This window comes from Brachionichthys hirsutus, chromosome 10 (genome assembly GCF_040956055.1).
Source record: "Brachionichthys hirsutus isolate HB-005 chromosome 10, CSIRO-AGI_Bhir_v1, whole genome shotgun sequence".
NCBI classification, from domain to species: Eukaryota; Metazoa; Chordata; class Actinopteri; order Lophiiformes; family Brachionichthyidae; genus Brachionichthys; species Brachionichthys hirsutus.
The window spans coordinates 2,948,545-2,969,856 of NC_090906.1; the positions used below are offsets into that span (position 1 = coordinate 2,948,545).

The following is a 21,312-nucleotide window of genomic DNA, read 5'->3' on the forward strand; positions in this document are numbered from 1 at the left end:
AGTGCCATGTTACCAAATTCGCCCTCCATTACCACCGAAGAAGAAGAAGCAGACGAAGAAGAAGAATCTCTATGGCAACTAAATGTTACTTGTTTAGCGCTTGAGTGTCAGTTTATTATCGCATAATAATGCTGCAATAGCTGTAACTTCGTGTTGAACCATTTCTATAAGTGGTAAATAATTATTTTTATGCTCTGACTGTAGATAACGAAGTGTTAGCTAACCCGATCAGAACAATAGCGAATAGTAATCGATAGTTAGTAAATAATAATGGCGGACTGTTGGAGCGCCGACAGCGGGGAAGCTGTGTTTCGGACCCTGGATCATGTCAAAAACTTGAGAATAAAGTAAGTAGATAACTGTAACGTCAACATTAATTACAAACATCAATTGAGCTGACATTGCTAATAGAATTTGGGAGATTTGGGGTCAGGGTGTCAGAATCAGAAAAAAAACTTTATTATCCCCGTGAGGGACAATTTGTTGCACAGCCAGCAGAGACACGCAGCAATTCATTCAACACACAATTAAAAACATAACAAACGCACAAGTTGCATCGAAGCTGGTCACGACAAGCTGTTGATAAAACCAGGAGATGCAGGAAGAAATGAATTTCGGGAATCTGTTTGTCCTGCACTTTGGTACCATGTACCAACGACGACTCTGGTTCTGTGCAGGACAGAGAGCTCCTTAAATCTGACCTCCGCCATCTTGCTGCTCCTCTTTATGATGCTGTTCAGCCGGTCTTAAGGGACCCAAACCAGCAAATAAAAGAGAAGGTGAAAACAGATGAAATAAAACAAGAATAAAACATCTTCATAAAAGAGATATCCACACTGAAACTTCTCAACATCCGGTAAAAGTACATGCGCTGGTAAAAGTACATGCGCTTTTGGGCCTGTGCACAAACGGCATCGGCGTTTGCCTCAAATGTCAGCTTGTCATCAATGATATTTGTACTGCTGGTACTCCTGGTTTGTGTTTATCCACCTAAGGGTCCGCATCGAGAGGGTGACGACCACAGCTGCTCTTTCCCTGCATCTACAGCAGCAGGTTCTGTCCCAGCAAGACAGAGGGGGCATTGAACTGGAAACCCTCGTGCCAAAAGGCCAGTCTGGTAAGGGTTTTATGCTGCACCGATAGTGAAGACCAGAGGGAAAATGCATATAATAATAATAATAATACATTTTATTTATAGAGCGCTTTTCTAAAAACTCAAAGTTGCTTTACATGTGTAGATGAAATAAAAACAGCAAATCAATACAGGCAATAAAAGAGGAACATGAAAATAAATTAACTTAATAAAATAATAATAGTCAACAGTTCACTTTAGTTTAGAACACATTGCACATCTTCGTCAAAGCATACTACCGGTATGTATTGATTTTGTGATTTGTGATTTTTGTTTTGTATTGATCAAGCATCAACAGCATAAATTATATTAAACATGCATAAATGTTTAAGGTTTGACGTTTCCTTTTAAACATATACTTTAATAACTGAATAATTGCACCTGTGTGTGTGTGTCTCTCTCTCTCTCTCTCTCTCTCTCTCTCTCTCAGGTGACAATGAGGACGAGTTGGTGGTGGGCTGGCAGGAAAAACTCTTCAGTCAGGTAGATCTTTGAGTTTGTAATATTTTCGTCCCAAAGCAAATAATGCTAAACTTAATTAATTTATTAAATATTGATATTTTACCTTTACATTTCAGTGAAAAAAAAAAAAATCTTGTCTCTCTTTGTCCTTAAAAAAAAAATCCCATCTCATCACCTCTCTGTGGTCTCAGTATGAGATGGAGCTGTTCCAGAATGAAACGGCGTGCCAGACCCCACTGGATCGACAATATCACACGGAAGTCAAAACCCTGAAAAGGACGAGGCGGCGACGAAATCACAGGATATTCACGTACACCGATCACGACCGTTACACCAACTGTCTTCCATTCAATAGACCTGTAAGTTACTCGTGAGCTCCTCACAGAATAATTGTGATCGTGTCCTTAATTATTTAGCAAAGTTTATTTTTTTGTTCGTAAAGAAGAAGCAGAATGGTACGTTATTGATCCCTGCATAGGGAAATTATTTTTTAAAATTTTTAAATACACACGTGTAGACCTAAATATACACAAGAGATTACTGTTGCTGAAGTACCTTCAAATTTATATCTGGGTATGAAATATGGTTCAATAATATATTACTGACACGCCCACATCCAAGCACACTGAAAGCATTCAGTGATTTATGAATCATATTGAACCAACACATACATCAGGAGATTCCCAAATATTGGGGAAATGAATGTTCAATCAGAAATGGCTCCATTGTTGTTTGCAACGTTTTTTTTTAAAAGTTGCTTTGCTTTTGATTTGGACGCAGTATTTCGCTGAATTATTGAACACACCCAAATCCAGTCCCACATTCCTGGCTGAAAGGATGGCAAGCGTGAGACAGAGACGGCAGGACAGACGGACCGTGTGAGTGAAGCAGAGACTTGTCTGAAAGAGCGGAACTGTGTTCAGTGATGGAATTAGAGGCTGCCTTTGTAACTAACAATTGCTCCGTGTGATCTGCAGAACTAAAAGTGCATTTAGAATCTAATGTTCAGGAGATACGTGAATCCAGATGAGGCTTATTGATCCCCAAAGACAGCAACTTTCATGTTGAATGATGGGATCTCCTGGCGTCTTCTGCAGCGACTATAACGTCTCAAAATCAAAGATCATCAACTGGGAGCCCACAGAGGAGTTTGTTAAGAGCAGCCATGTGGTGAACAGTACCATGCAGACCATGCACATCATGGGAGACTTGGGCCCCCCGGCAAGGTAGGACTGTTTTACAGCGTGGTGAAACGGACATATCAAAACAAACTCTTCTGCCAGTTTCCACCCGTGATATTTACATTTGCCAATAACGGGATTCGGCCAACATTATGATAAAAGTTCAATATGAAAGTTGTGTAGACAGAAGTGTTGGACTCAGTCGGTCAACATGATGTGTTTCCGGTGAGCAGGAATGTGACTGGCTTCCTTCTCAAAACTAGCTAATGTATTAGTATGTATAAGAAGTACTACACAGTGTAAAGGCTTCTGTTCTGATCCTTCATAAATGTATATTTTAACATTGAAATTGACTACGTGAAATATATATATATATATATATATATTACTATCAGGCTTCGCTGATAATGTAAATTAAGATATAACTGTGTTTAAACTTTATGATTTTATTTCAATGGATTTGGTTTCTCAGATTGGGCCAGAAAGAGAATGAATATTTGCTGGTAACCATAAAAACAGACGGTAATGGAACAGTCATCGTAAAACCAGACTTCAACAAAGGCAAAGAGCCCTACAGGTAGGTTCCATAGTGCTCGCTTGGATGGCCATGCTTTAAACCTGCGCTACGACTATTATAAAAATAAAGGGGTGTCACGAAGACAGATTTCAGGAAAAGCTAATGCTGCGTGTGATATTGTGCAGAATAGTGACAGATGTGAACTCAGACGTTTGGCATCTCACCATGGAGAACGTATCCGCTGCCATGAACCCAGAGGAAAAGGAGAGGGAACAGAACATGTACAAAGATGTGAGTCAACTTTGAGTTCATTTGCTGCAAACCCAGAGCAGCATGGCAGGGCATAGGTCTTAATGCTAATCTTACTGACCCCCCCCTCTCCTTTTCTAGCTGTATGTGCGACACAAGGAGTACCTCGATAGTCTCGTTGGACAGGACTTTGAAATGGTAAGCGATCGAACGAAACTGTCATTGTTGCTTAAGTTAATGTGAGAGTCTAAATCCAACCACTGTTATCTATAAGAGTATAAAAAGCAATAGATAGTCACATTTCAGAAACTGGAATTAGTATATTTAATATTTAACTCTTGAAAGTCATTACAAGGACTCTTGAGATATTATTGTACTTTAAAAATAACCCGAATTAGTTAAGTCATGATTCATTTTGTTTATTGGCCTTTACACTCATGAAATGTCTCTCCCTTAGCCTCCAGTTGGTGTTCTGCGTTATCTGATGAATGGAGAAATAGGTGAGGACGAAACCTGTCGTCATGGCTACCGTGTACATTTGTAAAATGTCCGTCAGTGTTCTTCTTCCTCTCCTCACCCAGTCTCAGCCAAAGGCTTTGAGCATGATCATTTGCACGTCCACTTCTTCTTGGAATTGCCCAACAGTACGTCACACAAAATGGACTCTGCACCTTTTTACCGCAAGATGTGTTGTTGAGCCATTTTAGTCCTTTAATATAAAATAAATCTAAAACTTCAACTTGTACTCGTATTCGTTTTTAGGTTGGTCCAGCTTGCCAGATCAGTCTCTCTCGGGAGTCACCCAGACTTGCCGAAGCAAAACATTGAGGAAGGTGTGTAATGCTGACTGGACGGTTATCCGGTGAACTGGTGGAAAACATGCCTGCTGGGATTTATTAAACCCTCGAGTGTGTCTCTCTGCGAAACAGGAAAATGTTGTTTTCTGGAGTTACCCCTTCAGCTTTGAGACGTTCTTCATGTGTGAAAAAGAGAGCGAGGGTTAGTGTCAGCTGTGGAATATTGTATCAGAATTGATTTCACGTGTTCGGTAAATGTGTTTTTAATTCATTTAAACAAAAACTCCTCTGCTCTTAAAACATTCATGCGACAAGTGAATTCTTTTCTTTATGCAGAGTCAGATCTCCAGTGGCCAGTGCTCTACTTCAAGGTTCTGTCTCTGGACTCGTGGCAGTGCCATCGGACCGAGGGCTATGGCTACCTGCTTTTTCCTGCAGTGCCCGGTACACCTCCTACATTGCAAATGTTCTGAGATTAAATTAGGGCTGCAGCAGGTTATTTTAAATGCTTATCAATTTTCCCCGACAACTCAGAGATTAAAAAAACTAATTTCTTTTAAACCAAAAAGTAAAAAGTAATCTGTTTGTATTTTAATCTCTAAAAAGCATGTAGCCTTATCATGCACATTTTATATTGTGCACGTATGTATGCTTTTGTTTGTGATAGGTAAACATACAATAACGTGCCATACGTGGAGACCCCTCCAGACAGGGACAGTTTCTGCACTGAGGCGCTTCTTTATCGGAGGCTCACCAGAGCTTGAAGACCAGAGCTATGTCAGAATACCAGGTACCTTCAAGGTAGGGTCAAATCTTCACCGGATTTACCTGGACTTTATGTTTACATACACTGAATAAAGGTAGAAACACCATTAAGTGGCAGATTCCACTTTGGTTTATCATAGTGCAGCAACACTGTGAGGATGCAGCATATTTGCTTATATATGTGTCAATAATGAAGCGATTTTTTTTAATTTTATTTTACCATATATGCTTCAGGGTCAGCGGTTGAGTCGGTTTGGCTTTTGCACTGAAACCACAGGAAGTGTCACCTTTAATTTGCACTGTGTGCAGCAGTCCAGGTGAGTCGTGAGTGGATGAAAGTGTCAAAGAACACAACCTTTCTGTCTCTGGTTGGTCCTGGATCTGATTTGTTCAAGATCTTTATTGAGCCCTTAATGCATTTAGAATCATGACGACATTGAATTGTCTTGCAAGACAGGGATTTATTATAAAAAAGTAACTTCTGATTCGGTTAACATATATTTCAACATGATATTTTTTTGACTGGGATCCTGCACAGGATGAGCAGTTACAGAAAATCGGTGTGAGATGGGGAGGTAAAATGAGAAAAGGTGTCCTGACATTTAAATAGCTGTTCGTGTAGATTAGAATTGAGACTGATTTGATGTCTAATGGAATTCTTAAACCAGATCCTTGACAAAGACGTCTCACACCGAATCCATCAGGATTGATGTCAAAATTATTTTTTAGCGTTTTTGAAACGTTTCTCATCATCATTTGTTATTCTATGAAATGTATTCGTTCCTTGAGCAGTGGCTCTGCAATATGTTTTAATGTATGCATGTTTCAGGGCATTTGTCGATGCAGCCCTTCTGAAAAACAGGCGGCAGACAGTTTTTGACCAGCTCGGAGGATTCAGTCAGCAAGGAGCTGTCAGCACCATCCTCGGTAAGTTATACTATAGTTTTAAGCATAAGAAGCCAGGCTTGACGTGTGTCCCGCCCACTAAAGTCAGAGTATTCAAGGAAAAAAACCCTCTTGTTTGTGTGTAAAATAAAAATGGTTTCTGTTGTTTATCTTTGTCAGATGCCTTCCAGAGGGCCAGAAGAAGAATGCAAGAGGCTCGTGAAACCCTTCCCAGAGATCTCATCGACGCCACCACCCAACTCAAGATCGACTCCTCTCCGTAGGTGTGGAAAAGAGGGAAAGACTAATTCTATCCAAAAAATGCCTTCAAAATAACATTTTGCAACTGAGAATAGAAGGAATACTACCAGCAGTATTTGTTGGAATGAACGTCACTATTTGGTTCATATTTGGGAAAATCATCTTGTCAGTTAAAGACGATGAGGTTTGAGAAAACTGATGTAACCGATTTGGATTACATAATTTCCTTTTTTTCCCCCAGTCATTCATTGTTTGGCAATGGTATTGTGTTTATTGGTCAACTGGTAAATAATAAAGTTTTGTTGTCACATTCACACTTTCTTCAGACATTTATGGCGCCAATCATCTCCAAAGAATACGCTGTTGTCTTTGGTGCAGTTCAAATACTTTCCGTTCATTTTGTGAGTAGTTGTGAAAGATGTAGGTGTTTTATTAACCTTGTTACTATGCTGTTCAAGGTAGGTTTATCTCTGCAGATTGTTAAAGTTGTCAAACATTTACCTGAATGATTAAATTATCAAAGAAACAATTGATTTATTAATTATCGGGCATTCTTTCCAATGCTTTGTGGTAGCTATAACATTCTATAGTCCTGTCCATATCCTACCTACGGTCCTTCCCACACATCATTGCAAAGGGTTTAGTTTAATTTGACAATTTATGAACAGGACCTACTGGGGATGTGAAGCCCTGTTGTAGAGTAATGCATTTGAGTTGAATAATTAGACTGGTCCACACTGCAGTTATAACCGAAGATTAAAATGCCAACTGACACTAAAGTATTTTTGTTGTTGTTGTTGTTGTTAGAGCAGTAAACTAGAAAAGCACTCAGAGTCCAGATCTCCGTCAAGCAGCTCATTCATAATTAGATTTACACCGTCCACATGTTGATCTGGATCATCATCGAAAGATTCTAAATTGATCTTGGTATCTTTATACACCAACCATGAAAAGTGAATCAGAGTTGATTCTGATTTTTGAATCCATAAATGGAGTTTTCAATGTTAAAATGTAATATTTTTTCCTGACCCCATTCTGGATCAGATCCAGACGAAATGTGGTCTGTGGTAAGAGAGAGGACTCCGCCCTACGTTACTGTGTCACATTCCATAAACATCGGTCAATAATCAACAGAGATATTGAGAAGCAAATTCTGAAGCTCCATTGACTGCCATGTTACTGGAACATTTCAAAGTGATCCAGAATCCAGGATCTCTTCTGGATCATCACCAGTTCCTGTTCCTGGTAAGATTCCCAACATGTCCTCAAAATGTCCTCAAGATCCGTCCAGAGATTTTTTTTTTTAGATATCTTGCTAAAAGACAAAGCAAACAGACAGACAAACAAACAAACCAAAGCCGGCTAAAACATAATATCCTCGCCAGAGGTAAAAACAAGACACATGGAAGAGGATTAATTAGATTTATAAAGTTTTTTCTGACTTTAAACAGAATTTCCGAGAATGAAATCAGAAATCTGAGAATGAAGTCAGACGATTAAAACATTCCTTTGTGTGTTTAAACTTCTAAATACCAACTTGCATCTGTAAAATCAGATTTTTAGTGACGTAGCTCCAATCTCTGCCGACAATCAAAATTGACGTCGCGTTTCAGACAAGCGGAAGTTAAAGTCCTCAGTCACACCCGGCGCGTAAAACCTTATCTTAATTTCATGCAAATAAAACATTCAACTCTATATACAGTGAACTGATCTTTCCACATCAGATTCATAGATGGTTTAGCTTCTGTCTTGAACATGAATGAATGGATGAACATTCGTGTTTACACTTTCAGAAGGGTCTCGGACACAAAAGGGAAGTTGTCTGGTTTCCGGTGACATTGAACGCACCATAACACTCCATGTTCTCCATCTTCCTCCGAGTAGGCGAGGGACCAACCTGCGTCTTGCACTAACCGTAATATAATCTCCCAGACACACACTCCGCCAGGTATCTTGAACATTTCAGAAAGCAACATTTGTTTTTGCAACGTTATTACAATTTGTTTCCTTCCGTGTCAGGCAGCTCGGCCTTACGTTAACCCAAGCCCGGTGTAAAGGGCTATTAAAAATGGGCCGCCGGTCGTAGTTTAGTTTAGGTGTCAAATGTAAGCGTTCGTGCTATAACGTCGCACCCGAATAGAAAACACGATTTATGCTGCTTTCATCATTATTATTATATTTTGATTTATCTTTATAAGCTAGCTAACATTGAGTTGAGTGGTAGCCTTGGCGCTAGTCCCTTTTTTTTCGCTTCACTTAAACATTAGCATGCAGTGAGCTAACGTTTGTAGCTAGCTAATTAGAAATATTACAGCACATTTATAACTATCTCTAAATTAACAAGGGATTATAGAGTAAAACACACAACGTTATATTTGATGTAAAAAGCCGTGAAACTGTTGAAGCTGTAAGCTAGTTTAGCTGCTATGTTGCGTTAAAATCACTCTGGGAGATGAAAACTGCCTTGACGTCAGCAAACTCAGGTTTATTTAACTGTGATGTCTTGTTCTATAGTTTAAGGGAATTTGTCAGTACTTGTAATAAACAGAAAGTACATAGTCACGGTAACCTTGAAAGGCTGCCCGAGTATTAAACGCTGTGCAGCATCCTAAAAATCGTTTGAAGTTGAGGAAAATGACGCAGTCTTCAAAACATTTGAGATTTAACAACCTGTGTTTCTCCTCTTCTTTGTTTTCTGTGTTTTCATTTATCCCGGATGATTGTCAGTAACACATTTGTATTTGTATTTGTATGCACTATTGGCGTGGCAGGTTCAGACAGGAAATAAAACACACATTAAAAAAAAACAACAACAACATCAAGTTGAGTCATTTTGAAAAGCAATTTTGCTTGAAATTCCCTTCCTGATTGTAATGCAGTGTTTCTTCTGTACAGACTTAAAAGGACCGCCGTCATGACAGACTCCAAGTACTTCACAACAAACAAAAAGGGTGAGTGAGGAACGGACTGGTGCCACACTTTAGATCAATTCATTTAACCATTAATGCGTTTCATCAGCTCTAAGGTTATAAAGAGGATTATTTTACATAATCTATTCTAATCATGCTGCTTTTTTTTTTACTTTTAGGTGAGATCTTTGAACTGAAAGCCGAGCTGAATAATGAGAAGAAGGAGAAGAGAAAAGAGGCTGTGAAGAAGGTTATTGCCGCCATGACTGTCGGGAAGGACGTCAGGTATTCCTGATCCTTTACACTCCGACATAAATTAGATTTTATTTTATACTTATTTCACGGCTAACGTGGCGTTCACCACATTATAATGGAATGCACCTATTGTGTTGAGACCTGATCCATGCCTCTGATCTGATCTAGATTCACATCTAAGTCTTGTGTTTTCAGCTCTTTATTCCCGGATGTGGTGAACTGCATGCAGACCGATAACCTGGAGCTGAAGAAGTTGGTCTACCTCTACTTGATGAACTACGCCAAGAGCCAGCCTGACATGGCCATCATGGCCGTCAACAGCTTCGTAAAGGCAAGGCCTGAAATGAACTTCTTAACCGGCAGAAATGCAGGAATCTGAAACTTGCTTTGCTATAATTATTGGAATCGCTGTCTGTCCATCTGCATGACTGGATCGATCGATCGATTGATTGACTGACCCACCTGCTTCAAACTAACCCGGTCAAGAAATGGAGCAGATAGTGAATCCCTAACTGAGATAAATGTGGCATTGTGAGCGCAGTCAGACTTTTTATTTTTTATTAAGTATATATGTATATTCCCAGTAGTTTTGCGGGTTTGAGTCAGACAGAGACCAAACGATGTGGTTGTCTTTACGTCGACTGACTAGACGTGTCTTGTTGCATAGATGCGACTGATCTATGCAAAAAATTGCTTTCTCCCCGCCCACTCTCAGATAAGAAACCTCATTTTTGGGTGGGAAACAAAAATATTTTCATGTGAAACACTCCATCTTTATCCTTAAGATGTCTGACTGAGGTTTGCTGACTTTGTTGACCTTCCAGGACTGTGAGGACCCAAACCCTCTGATCCGGGCTCTCGCTGTTCGCACCATGGGCTGCATCCGCGTGGACAAAATCACAGAGTATCTGTGCGAGCCACTGAGGAAGTGCCTGAAGGACGAGGACCCCTATGTGAGGAAGACTGCGGCTGTTTGTGTGGCTAAACTTCATGACATCAATGCCCAGATGGTGGAGGACCAGGGCTTCCTGGACTCCTTGAGAGATCTCATTGCCGATTCAAATCCTATGGTGAGAGTCGGCGCTCCTTTCATCCTGAACCTTTGTTAGCTTTGCAATGATAGTTACTTGATCAATTGAACTTAACATTTTGACATTGATAGTTGTCCAGTGTTCAGTACAAACCAGTGAACTTCTCTTAAATGAGGCTGCTACACATTTTAGTGCAACCAACTACCAGCTCGCACGCTCCCCTGATCTCGCACATTACATGCCGAGCTACACAGACAAGGCAGCAACATTTTCTTTATTTCTTTTTGCTGGACTGTGTTATATGTAATAAAAGGAAGAAAATAAGGGCTGGTGTTTACATCCCAGAATGTGTCTCCATGCTCTAGGTTGTAGCCAATGCCGTTGCTGCCCTGTCTGAGATCAGCGAGTCTCACCCCAACAGCAACCTGCTGGACCTCAATCCCCAAAACATCAACAAGCTGCTGACGGCCCTGAACGAGTGCACGGAGTGGGGACAGATCTTCATCCTGGACTGTCTGTCCAACTACAACCCCAAGGATGAGCGTGAGGCACAAAGGTAGCCGTCTCAGTTTTAAACTAATTGTGGGATCAGCTCACCTAGATCACCAACAGACTCCTGCTCTCGCCTCTAGCGCTATTTGCTTTTCCCATTGTTGTGCAGGTAGTTTATTATGTGTTATGTATCTCTCGTTTTATGCGATGTTCACCCCTGACTCACCTTTCCCGCTGTCCTTTCACAGCATTTGTGAGCGTGTCACGCCACGGCTGTCTCACGCCAACTCAGCCGTCGTGCTGTCCGCTGTCAAGGTTCTGATGAAGTTCTTGGAGCTGCTGCCCAAGGACTCGGACTACTACAACACCTTGCTGAAGAAGCTATCCCCACCGCTGGTCACCTTGCTGTCCGGGGAACCCGAGGTTCAGTACGTGGCTCTGAGGAACATCAACCTCATCGTCCAGAAAAGGTGCATGGTCACTAATGGGTGAAGTTAGATTTCTTTTATTAAGCATGAGAACTACAAACAACCCACAATGCATCTCTTTATCACATTAAGATCCAGAAGTCCTCACTCTTCAAATAAAGTCTGGCTTGTTTCAGATGTTAGATAAAACATTTGTTAGATATCTAGGCCAGTAACAATTATGCCTTCGCTGCTTTGAGGGAACTGTGGATCATGCCTTCCAATAATCTATTGCATATTGCGTTGTATTCTGCTCAGGCCAGAGATCCTGAAGCAGGAGATCAAAGTGTTCTTTGTCAAGTACAATGACCCCATCTATGTGAAACTGGAGAAACTGGACATCATGATCCGCTTGGCCTCTCAGGCCAACATTGCCCAGGTAACTTCTTTTAAACACAACTACGTGGAAACTTGTAATTGGATTGCATTGGATTCCGCTCACATGAATGATTTTAGTGTGTATTGACAAATACACTTTTTGTAGCTATGTGCATAGAGAGTGTCTTTTTTGGGAGGGGGTCAAATATATTCATGTTCAGGGCATCAAATGAACCTAGATGCGATTTTAACCTTGTACCTCTACACACATTTACTATTTCAACTTTGTTTAAATCATGTTGTCATTTGTGAATAGAAGGTAAATAAACAATCAGACATGTTTTTTTTTAAATAAATACAGACAACCGGAATAAGACCAACGTTTGATTCATGACTTCCAGGTGCTGGCTGAGCTGAAGGAATACGCCACGGAGGTGGATGTTGACTTTGTGCGAAAGGCTGTACGAGCGATCGGGCGCTGCGCCATCAAAGTGGAGGTGAGGAAATGTGCTCATCTGCCTTGTTTGTTTTTATTTTGTCGTAGCGTGCCGCTCAACACCAGATTTGGGATTAGAATAGAGGGAAGGCAGCAATATCATAACAGGCAACACAAGAATTCCTCGCCACTCAGGGAGAGATTAAAATGAATGAAATTCATGATCCAGGAACAAGAGCAGCCCTCTGTCCGCATCGAGACCGTTATTTTAGCAATTAGCACGGAGTTATGGATCATTAGCCTCAACTTTCATTTCGCGTAACAGATATCTGACTCCACTTGCTCGGTCGTTTTGGCTTTTCCACATTCATTATCCCTCCTCACTCCAGCTTGGAGTCCCAGTCCCAAGTGGTGTAAAGTTAGTCCGACCTTTTCCCACAAGTAATCTAACAAGGGGTTTCTGTCCCGTCCCTTTCCAGCAATCAGCCGAGCGCTGCGTCAGCACCCTGCTGGATCTGATCCAGACCAAGGTCAACTACGTGGTCCAGGAGGCCATTGTGGTCATCAGGGACATCTTCCGCAAATACCCCAACAAGTACGTGTTTCACCGCGTGTGTGCGCGTGTGCGCGTGTGTGTGTGTGTGTGTGTGTGTGTGTGTGTGAACCGCTCAGTGAATAGGCCTTGTCCACCCAGGCCTGCGTAGCTCTCTGTCTGTCAGTGCAGTCTGGTCTAAGAGGCCATATTGGTCTTCGTCTTACATTGAACCTGTGAGCTGATTGGAGGTTTCCGTTTGGCTACCTGAGATGTTGTTTCTTGCCAGGTATGAAAGCATCATCGCCACGCTGTGTGAAAATCTGGATTCTTTGGATGAGCCCGACGCTCGCGCCGCCATGATCTGGATCGTTGGCGAGTATGCTGAAAGAATCGACAACGCCGACGAGCTGCTGGAGAGCTTCCTGGAAGGCTTCCACGATGAGAGCACTCAGGTGAGGTCTCCAAAAATCCAGTGCTCTTTTTGCTCGTTCTTTAACATCGTTATTTTCCACATACGTTTATTTTTCTGAGCAGATTGCACAGTCCCTGGCAGAATCTGGAATCCCCACGCTTTGTGTTTAATAGCTGAACATTCTGGCTTCAGGAAAAATACCTCCAAAAATGAAATTGATTTCAATGAATTCATTTTGTACGGGTGGTACAGTCCTGCAAAAAAAATCGCAGTGAATACTTTGATGCACCATCTTGTAATTTATGATGAAAAACATTTATTTCCATATAGCTATTTCTGATAAAAAAAATGGATACATTTTATTTTTTTATTTTACACCCTAAATGTTGAGAGCTGACTGGAAACATATTTTGCCATCGCTTTACTGCTTAACACTTTGCTAATCATGTTCATGTACATGATTAGTCCGAACATTCAGATCAGTTTAGAATGTAAATTAAAAGGAGTTATCTCACATTCCTCTTCTTTATCCAGATAAAAATACATATTTTATTAAAGTGTAGTATTTACATGTACACGGGTTACATAGGTTAATCTTCCGGAAGCCAGAATGTTCAGCTAAAAGTCATAAATAGTTTTATACCATATGTATGATTGATGTATTTCCTGCAAAGTACATGTAGATATAAGTGTGGGGAGTTTTTTTACTTTTTATTCCTCTGGATGAACAATGAAAATACAATAGTCTAACTCGTGTAATGTCCAATTCCAGGTGCAGCTAACTCTTCTGACTGCTATCGTCAAGTTGTTCCTGAAGAAGCCGTCAGAGACGCAGGAGCTGGTCCAGCAGGTCCTCAGTTTGGCCACCCAGGTGAGCGTCTTCTGAAGTTTGACCAATCGTCCTGTCTTCTTGTAAAACCCTAGAAATGTCAGGTTTTTCATTTCTTTTTCAATCTCAGATCATCTGCAGCGTATCTCAAATTAGTGGGGGTAATAAATTGTGCTGACCGCTCTTGTTCTTCTGTAGGACTCGGACAACCCTGACCTGCGTGACAGGGGCTACATTTATTGGCGCCTGCTGTCCACCGACCCTGTGACCGCCAAGGAGGTGGTGTTGTCCGAGAAGCCCCTGATCTCAGAGGAGACCGACCTGATTGAGCCCACCCTGCTGGACGAGCTCATCTGCCACATCGGCTCCTTGGCGTCCGTCTATCACAAACCCCCCAGCGCGTTTGTGGAGGGCAGCCACGGAGTTCACCGCAAGCACCTTCCTGTGCAGCACAGCAGGTCAGACGGACAAACAAACACGTGGCGGCCATTTTTGAACAGCCCAGCTACATTTGCGATGAAGAATTGTTTTATTGAGGGAGGTGCAGGCGTTTCCATTTCCAATAGGTGGTGTGAGAATCTGTCATGTTGTTGAGTTTTAGAGCATTTCTATTGGTCATGGAATTTCAGCAGTACTGCCCTTTTCTCCAATGGCAGCATCGATGCTGGTGAGAGCCCGATGAGCGGAGTGCCTGCAGCCGCCATGGAGCAGCCCCATGTGATCCCCAGCCAGGGTGACCTGCTGGGAGACCTGCTGAACCTGGACCTGGGCCCTCCGGTCAACGTGCCCCAGGTGTCCTCCATGCAGATGGGTGCGGTGGATCTTCTAGGAGGAGGCCTGGACAGTTTGGTGAGTGTGAACACACAAAGTGAATTTACTGTACAGTGAAAATATGAGGCAGCTGCTTTAGTTTCAATGACTGCAGGGTGATTCCAACCTCGTGGGGGTGACCCCCCCCCCCATCTGGATTTCCTACAAATCCAGATGACTCTAATGAGAGTCGGAGATCGAGAGAGGATCTCACACAATTTAGGATTTGAGATTTTCCATGGGATTTAGAAATGACAGAAGAACAGAGGATTGTTCCAGCCTTGTCCTTATCATCGTTACATTTGAACAACCGCTGCTGTTGCTCGTTCGTAGCGGGTTTGTGCTGATTAATGTGAGGCTCTCCACGGTCAGCATTGCCTGTTCCTCTTTATTGCAAAGGAAGCTGAACATGCTGATGTTTCCTTCTTGCTAAGACCTAAAAAGTATGTCTTGTGTACTGTGTTAAATATTTTAAAATACTTTTTACAAGGTGAATACATTTGGTGCATATTGCTAACATTATTTTTTTTTTTTAAAGGCCCAAAGAGCCTTCAGATATTGTTTTTTTTTAATGGCCATTCGTCTACTTGGCCAAGCTGCTGGAACTCTTCATAGTCTTCTTTCAGATTGAAATGTCTGATCTTTTTTTTTTTTTTGGTCCAACAAACCATGTGGAGTTCCTGTTTTCCAAGAAAGTGGTGGCTGGTCCTGATGGGTTGCGGTTGCTAAGGAAGTCTCTGTCTCTTTCTGTGTTTGTGCGTTGGTCTGCTGTCTTTGGGGGCCTCTCTTCTCTCCTGTAGCTGGGGGGAGACCTGGGCGGAGGTGTTGGGGGAAGTCCAGCAGTAAGTCAAGCCCTTCTGTTTTGCAGTCTGCCCGTCTGCATGCTGCACGCGCCCGGTTTTTAACCCACAAAGCAACTTCCTGAAGTTTTGAAAGAAGGCTTCTCTGACTCACTCTCCTGGTTTCTGTTTGAAGATCACACAAATGTTTTGTATGTTTCAGCCCCATTTATTACCAGAAAAGGCCATTTCAATATTCTCAATTCCACTCATTTTGATCTCAGTAGAATATGAACTAAACGGAACCGATTTCCAACATGTTCCTTTCATTGTTGCTATCAGTATTATTTTTATTTTGTCTCTGAGAAATGTTTCTTATAAGACTTTATTACCCATGAGGCATAAATGGTGTTTGATGGGAATATTCATTATCATTAGATGATATGATAATTAAACTAATATCATGCCAGAATATCTCATCCATCATCCCAGTGACTGATATTCTGGGTTTGATGGTTCATGGATCAAAACCAAGTCTTACATACATGATATTTTTTTTCTCCAGCTGTTTGATAAATTGTTTTGAAAATATACCATTTAGTTAATTATTAAAACGTGTTTTGCAGTCTTGAAGTTGAATGAATTAAAACACTCTTGATGGGCTAAAACACACAAAACCACCGGCGTGGTTGTTGATTGAACGTTTGATGTTTTTCCACTCCGTCTCTCTCGTAACAACTTTAATCACGCGGAGCTTGCTTTAGAGGAAATGTAGTGTTTCTCTGTAAGAGTTTCGTTGATTGTTTCTTCCTTTGGGGGTGTGTGTGTGTGTGTTTTGTCTTCCTATTGTCACTAAAATTGTATCGTCTGAGATTGCGTGTGTTTACTGTGATTCCTTTAGGTGGGGCAGAACTTCATCCCCTCTTCGGTCCCCAGTACCTTTGCTCCGTCGCCTACACCAGCGCCGCCAGCTGTCAGCAGCAGCGGCCTCAACGATTTGTTTGAGCTTTCCACAGGCATGGCCGTCACCACTGGAGGCTATGTGGCCCCCAAAGCAGTGAGTTCACGCTGCCACCCTCAGCAGCCAGGCCAGACGGGGCTCGTTGAGAGTACGCACCCTACTACCTGTATGTGATCACACCAGTACTCTGTCTAGGTGTGGCTCCCGGCCGTTAAAGCGAAGGGACTGGAGATCTCCGGTACGTTCTCTCGCCGTCAGGGCCACATGTACATGGACATGACGTTCACCAACAAGGCCCTGCAGCACATGGCCGATTTCGCTGTTCAGTTCAACAAGAACAGGTCAGTGAAATGACTCGGGGACATTAAAGCAGCGGTCACCAGTCCGTGAGGCATTTGTTACCGGGCCGCAGGGAAAGAATAACTCATTTATACAATTTCCGTTGTTATTGTTATTATTAGCATCTAAAAAGGTGTTTTATTTTGAAAAACCACTGGATTTTCACCAACGTAACATTCGCCTGTGAATTTTCATGCTTTGCGTGATACGTTACTAAAAACAGACGTAAACTAGCGAAAATTAAATTAAAAAACAAACGTTTTTGGAGAGCTTCTTTGCTAATGGGAAAGTCCAACTGAGGAGGAAGGAGAGGAGGAGGAAGGAGAGGCGCCGCCGACCACCAAGAAAAGAGTCAGTCTTAAAACCCGGGTTTATCTACAACAGCTGATTAGCTTCGTTAACGAGCAATGAAGGGGTCAAAACTGCCTCGGCATATAGAGACCAAGAACCTGGATTAAAAAACAAGAATGTGGAATTTATGAAACAAAAAAACGTGAAGGACAGAATCGATTATTGGTGAGTAGATACTGGTGTAATACTTGTTGGTGTAATACTTGTTTAATAGTTATTGCAAGTGCATTATATAAAGTTTATTGGTAAGATTATAGTCCTCTTTTTTTATTTAATTACACCCCCCGGTCCATGAAAATATTGCCCAGCATGAAACCGGTCCGTGGCAGGAAAAAGGTTGGGGACCGCTGCATTAAAGCACAGCGCACCTGTCACCATGTTGAGTTCACATCTCTCTTGTCTCTGCCCCCCCCCCATGTAGTTTTGGGATGATCCCAACAAGTTCTCTACCCGTTCACACTCCACTGATGCCCAGCCAGAGTATTGATGTCTCCTTGCCAATCAATACCATTGGGCCAGTCATGAAGATGGACCCACTCAACAATCTGCAGGTACAGAAGTCGTGACGCTGAAGTACAAATCATTTTTCCATCGTAAAAAGGAGGACATTATTTGTATCTTATTTAAATGGCTTTTCTCCTGCCTTCTCCTTTGATCCCTTGTTACTCAGGTGGCTGTGAAGAACAGCATTGACGTCTTTTACTTCAGTGTGCTCATCCCTCTCAATATATTCTTTGTTGAGGATGGAAAAATGGGTATGTCACCCTACGTTACGTAACGGCAGCACATCAGCTGGTCACACGGATACTCACACAAATCAGATCAGGAAGGACTCATTTTGTCTCATTTTCTTTTTTTACAATTCACAAATGTAAGACTCAATAGACTCTGGCCTACTTTAAACCAGGACCGTCTACCTTGACGGCTACCCGTACATATGTCACATACAAAACAACATATATTTGTCCTATGTGAATCAATTCTCTAATCTACTATACTTCTTATCTTTCTTCTTTGATCACATGCTACAAATGGCAGAGCGACAGGTGTTCCTGGCTACCTGGAAAGACATCCCCAATGAGAATGAGCTCCAGTACCAAATTAAGGAGTGCCACCTCAATGCAGGTACGTAGACGTGGGAATAAACAAATGAGAAAATATTCTGTTTCTATGTCATCAGAGTTTAGTGCAACTGTACTCGTACTCATTGTTTTAATATCCCAGGGAACTTCTTGGTGTGTTTTTCTTCATCTGCTTGCTACTTGTCTTTTATAACTACTGTACAGCAAAAAAGCTAAGAAAAAGAAGTCTTGCCTTCCCTGCGTGAAATGATTCAATCGAACTTTGGATGTGTAGATATAAAGAGAAGCACAGAAATCAATCGGTGAACATCAGAGGGGCCGCTCAGATGAGCATCAATAAATAAATTCAGGGACGATCTCCTCCTGATCAGCTTGAGGAGTGAACATGTCTGATATGTAACAGTTCACCAGACTCTCACCTCAGACAACTAAATGTCTTTCTGCTTGTTTTTCCTCCACCCACATGCCTTTCTCGGGATACTTCATCTTTTCCTCTTCCTCTGTGCATGAAGGACGATGACTTTTAGAATGAACACCCGTAACGCTATTATCCTGGCAGCAGGATGCCTAGTGTTGTAGAATTCCCCATCTAGAGTCTTCCAAGTGTGCCGGTTTGGAGTTAGCTGATGTGTGCATTAGCGTTAGTACCTATAGTCATGTGGCTTTAGCGCTGGTTACAACCTCTTGGGGTTGAGAGTTTCTCTTGACTTTGATCCTGCTCCTGCAGACACGGTGTCGGGGAAACTGCAGAATAACAACATCTACACCATTGCCAAAAGAAACGTGGAAGGTCAGGACATGCTCTACCAGTCCCTCAAGCTAACCAATGGCATCTGGATCTTGGCAGAGCTCCGTATCCAACCTGGCAACCCAAACTACACGGTACAGTCCTCAATTCTTTTATCATTACCTGCCATTCAATATCAAATCCTGAAGGCTGGGTGTGGTAGGGAAGTACCTCAATGTAGTAGGAAGAATGTACTTAGGGTTTCTATGGTTACCTGTCATGTTTATGACTTTGTTACATACTGTGTGTTGAATTGTTCTGGTATAACAGAAGAGTCTTGATTTTTCACAAGCGGCATCTGTCAAGTAAATAATTCCATGTTGAGCTGCATATTTATTTTAATTTATTCTTAAGTTAACCCGAATTTTAAAACAAATCATTGTGAATGTCAGAATTTAGCTTCAAGATGATTTGGATATTTTTGTGTCGTCTTCAAATTGCTAACACAAACATCAAACCAGAGAAATGGTTAATAATAATAATAATAATAGTATTAGTAATAGCATTGTTATTATTGCTGCTGCTATCTCTTCAGCTCTCGGACACGCGAGTGACGGCGTCTCACGCTGTACCTCTTTGTGTTCTCCGTCTCCACAGCTTTCTCTCAAGTGTCGGGCCCCTGAGGTTTCTCAGTACGTCTACCAGATGTACGACTCTGTTCTGAAGAACTGACTTGCCCCAGAATCCCTAACAACAAGCAGCAGTGTTTTATCTTTTCTCTTATCTACAGCTAACTGCTAAAAACCGGGGAATCCAAACAGTAAAGGATAGAATCATTAGGATTATTGGGTTCAGATTGCCTCTATAAAAGCATCAAGGCAGCTGCCCGTGGATACAGACGTTTGATGCCTTGCTGTTCTTCGTATTGTCCTGCAGTGAAACTTAAGATAGCGTTTCCTTTATTTTGGCAGTTCAAAGAATTATTAAATCCTCGTTTACAACTCCTGATTTTGCATTTACCACTCCGAATGAAACCATTCCACGCTTAACTTTGTGTCTTAATGTTGTAAAAATGTGACTGATGGTTAAATTGCCTGAGCGAGGGAACATTGTTTTGTACCGTTTGTGGCTCTTTCGTGGTTTTGGCTTTTTCTTCCGTTTCAGCTACAGATGATTTCAGTTTTGATCAGTTCTTTCTGCCATCAGTCTGCAAAGAGTTGTTACTATTAAGGTGTCCATTAGATCCGACTACGCTCTTCTCTGGCAGAATCTTTACCTCTTGCAGGCCACTCATTTCTTAATAGATGAATATCTTGAACAAGGAAACTATCTACTAAATCCTGACTCTTCATCTCACCCTCTTCATAATATTTGTCTCTTTATTAAAACTATATTTTCAGGTCCTTACAGGCACATTGAAAATAGCATGTACAACATGTGATATGGATACAATGGAGGATTCTAAAAGCTAAAAGAAAAGCACTTCCAACATCACGTCGAGCATCTTCTGTCGTCATAGAATTAGTAAATTTAAATTCTTGCATGAAATTGTTTGTTTCCATGATTTGAGCTTTAAATTATTTGCTCATTAGCCTGGAACCACTAACCAATCCACCGTAGTCGTTCTTTACACGTTAACGCACCTGTGCCACTGAATGAAATCTGCCTGTTCCCTCCATATGTCCATTTCTTTTTGTAGTAGCCCTGATAACTGCAACCACCGAGTTCCACAGGCCTTTCACACACTTAGATTTTCATTCCAGTTGAATATGCATCTACCTCTGTGTGCTTTCTTTTCCAGGCCTTATTTTTTTTTGAACAATAGTTAAAAGTCTTCAATGTGTTTAAATGTTCTTTTATTTGAATGCCATTGTTTTCGTAATCTTTCATACCATTGTGACGCCAAACTAATCTCACAGGACCAAGCGTCCACATCCAACTAGAATCTCGGCGTATTTCCACGGTTGTAGCGCCACATGTATCAATATAACCTTGTAATGTTGATGTTGTTTGTGCTGTAGAACACGTTGGGGTACATACGGCCCAAAGCCCAGAGTTGCTCTGTACGGTGTAGTCAAGCGGTGGTATAGTTGGTGTGACGTAAGGAATTAAAATGTATTGCTATTGTGAATTGAAGCTACGTCTATTCCACAGAAATAGCAGCTGTGTTGGTGACACCGTTTTCCCACATAGTGATATAAAAATATTTATCAATGCTTGTTTGAGATTAGTCATCATTGTATCACTGTTTTTGATTTAGTCTGTGATTTTATTTTAAATACCGATCTTATATCACTAATTCAATTCAATTCAATTTTATTTATATAGTG

General features: G+C 41.5%; 2 protein-coding genes across 2 annotated transcripts; both read left to right on the top strand.

Moving 5' to 3' along the window:
• Window positions 1-270: 270 nt before the first annotated feature.
• mks1 (MKS transition zone complex subunit 1) lies at window positions 271-6,560 on the top strand. The gene is given in 18 exon segments (XM_068744694.1): window positions 271-347; window positions 996-1,117; window positions 1,563-1,615; window positions 1,786-1,933; window positions 2,349-2,472; window positions 2,692-2,820; window positions 3,248-3,352; window positions 3,478-3,583; window positions 3,683-3,739; window positions 3,999-4,041; window positions 4,123-4,185; window positions 4,304-4,374; window positions 4,471-4,546; window positions 4,681-4,782; window positions 5,006-5,139; window positions 5,338-5,420; window positions 5,933-6,030; window positions 6,169-6,560. Coding segments are annotated over 18 exon segments (1,695 nt in total). The 3' UTR covers window positions 6,273-6,560.
• A 1,569-nt stretch (window positions 6,561-8,129) lies between these two features.
• Window positions 8,130-21,202, top strand: LOC137899936 (AP-1 complex subunit beta-1). Its single transcript, XM_068743967.1, has 22 exons — window positions 8,130-8,197; window positions 9,145-9,200; window positions 9,338-9,443; window positions 9,609-9,744; window positions 10,238-10,483; window positions 10,810-11,000; window positions 11,185-11,406; window positions 11,662-11,782; window positions 12,123-12,218; window positions 12,637-12,752; window positions 12,979-13,144; window positions 13,877-13,975; window positions 14,132-14,391; window positions 14,590-14,782; window positions 15,544-15,585; window positions 16,424-16,579; window positions 16,679-16,824; window positions 17,595-17,724; window positions 17,844-17,928; window positions 18,212-18,298; window positions 18,983-19,137; window positions 19,640-21,202. The coding sequence occupies exons 2-22, from the start codon at window positions 9,164-9,166 to the stop codon at window positions 19,712-19,714; spliced, it is 2,865 nt and encodes a 954-aa protein (XP_068600068.1). The 5' UTR covers window positions 8,130-8,197; window positions 9,145-9,163; the 3' UTR covers window positions 19,715-21,202.
• Window positions 21,203-21,312: the final 110 nt, after the last annotated feature.

Excerpts from the sequence above, each read along its gene's own strand:
- LOC137899936 (XM_068743967.1), top strand. The coding sequence starts at position 9,164 with ATGACAGACTCCAAGTACTTCACAACAAACAAAAAGG. Across the intron at positions 12,753-12,978 it reads TTCCGCAAATACCCCAACAA|GTATGAAAGCATCATCGCCA; the intron begins GTACGTGTTTCA and ends GTTTCTTGCCAG. Across the intron at positions 18,299-18,982 it reads GGAGTGCCACCTCAATGCAG|ACACGGTGTCGGGGAAACTG; the intron begins GTACGTAGACGT and ends CTGCTCCTGCAG.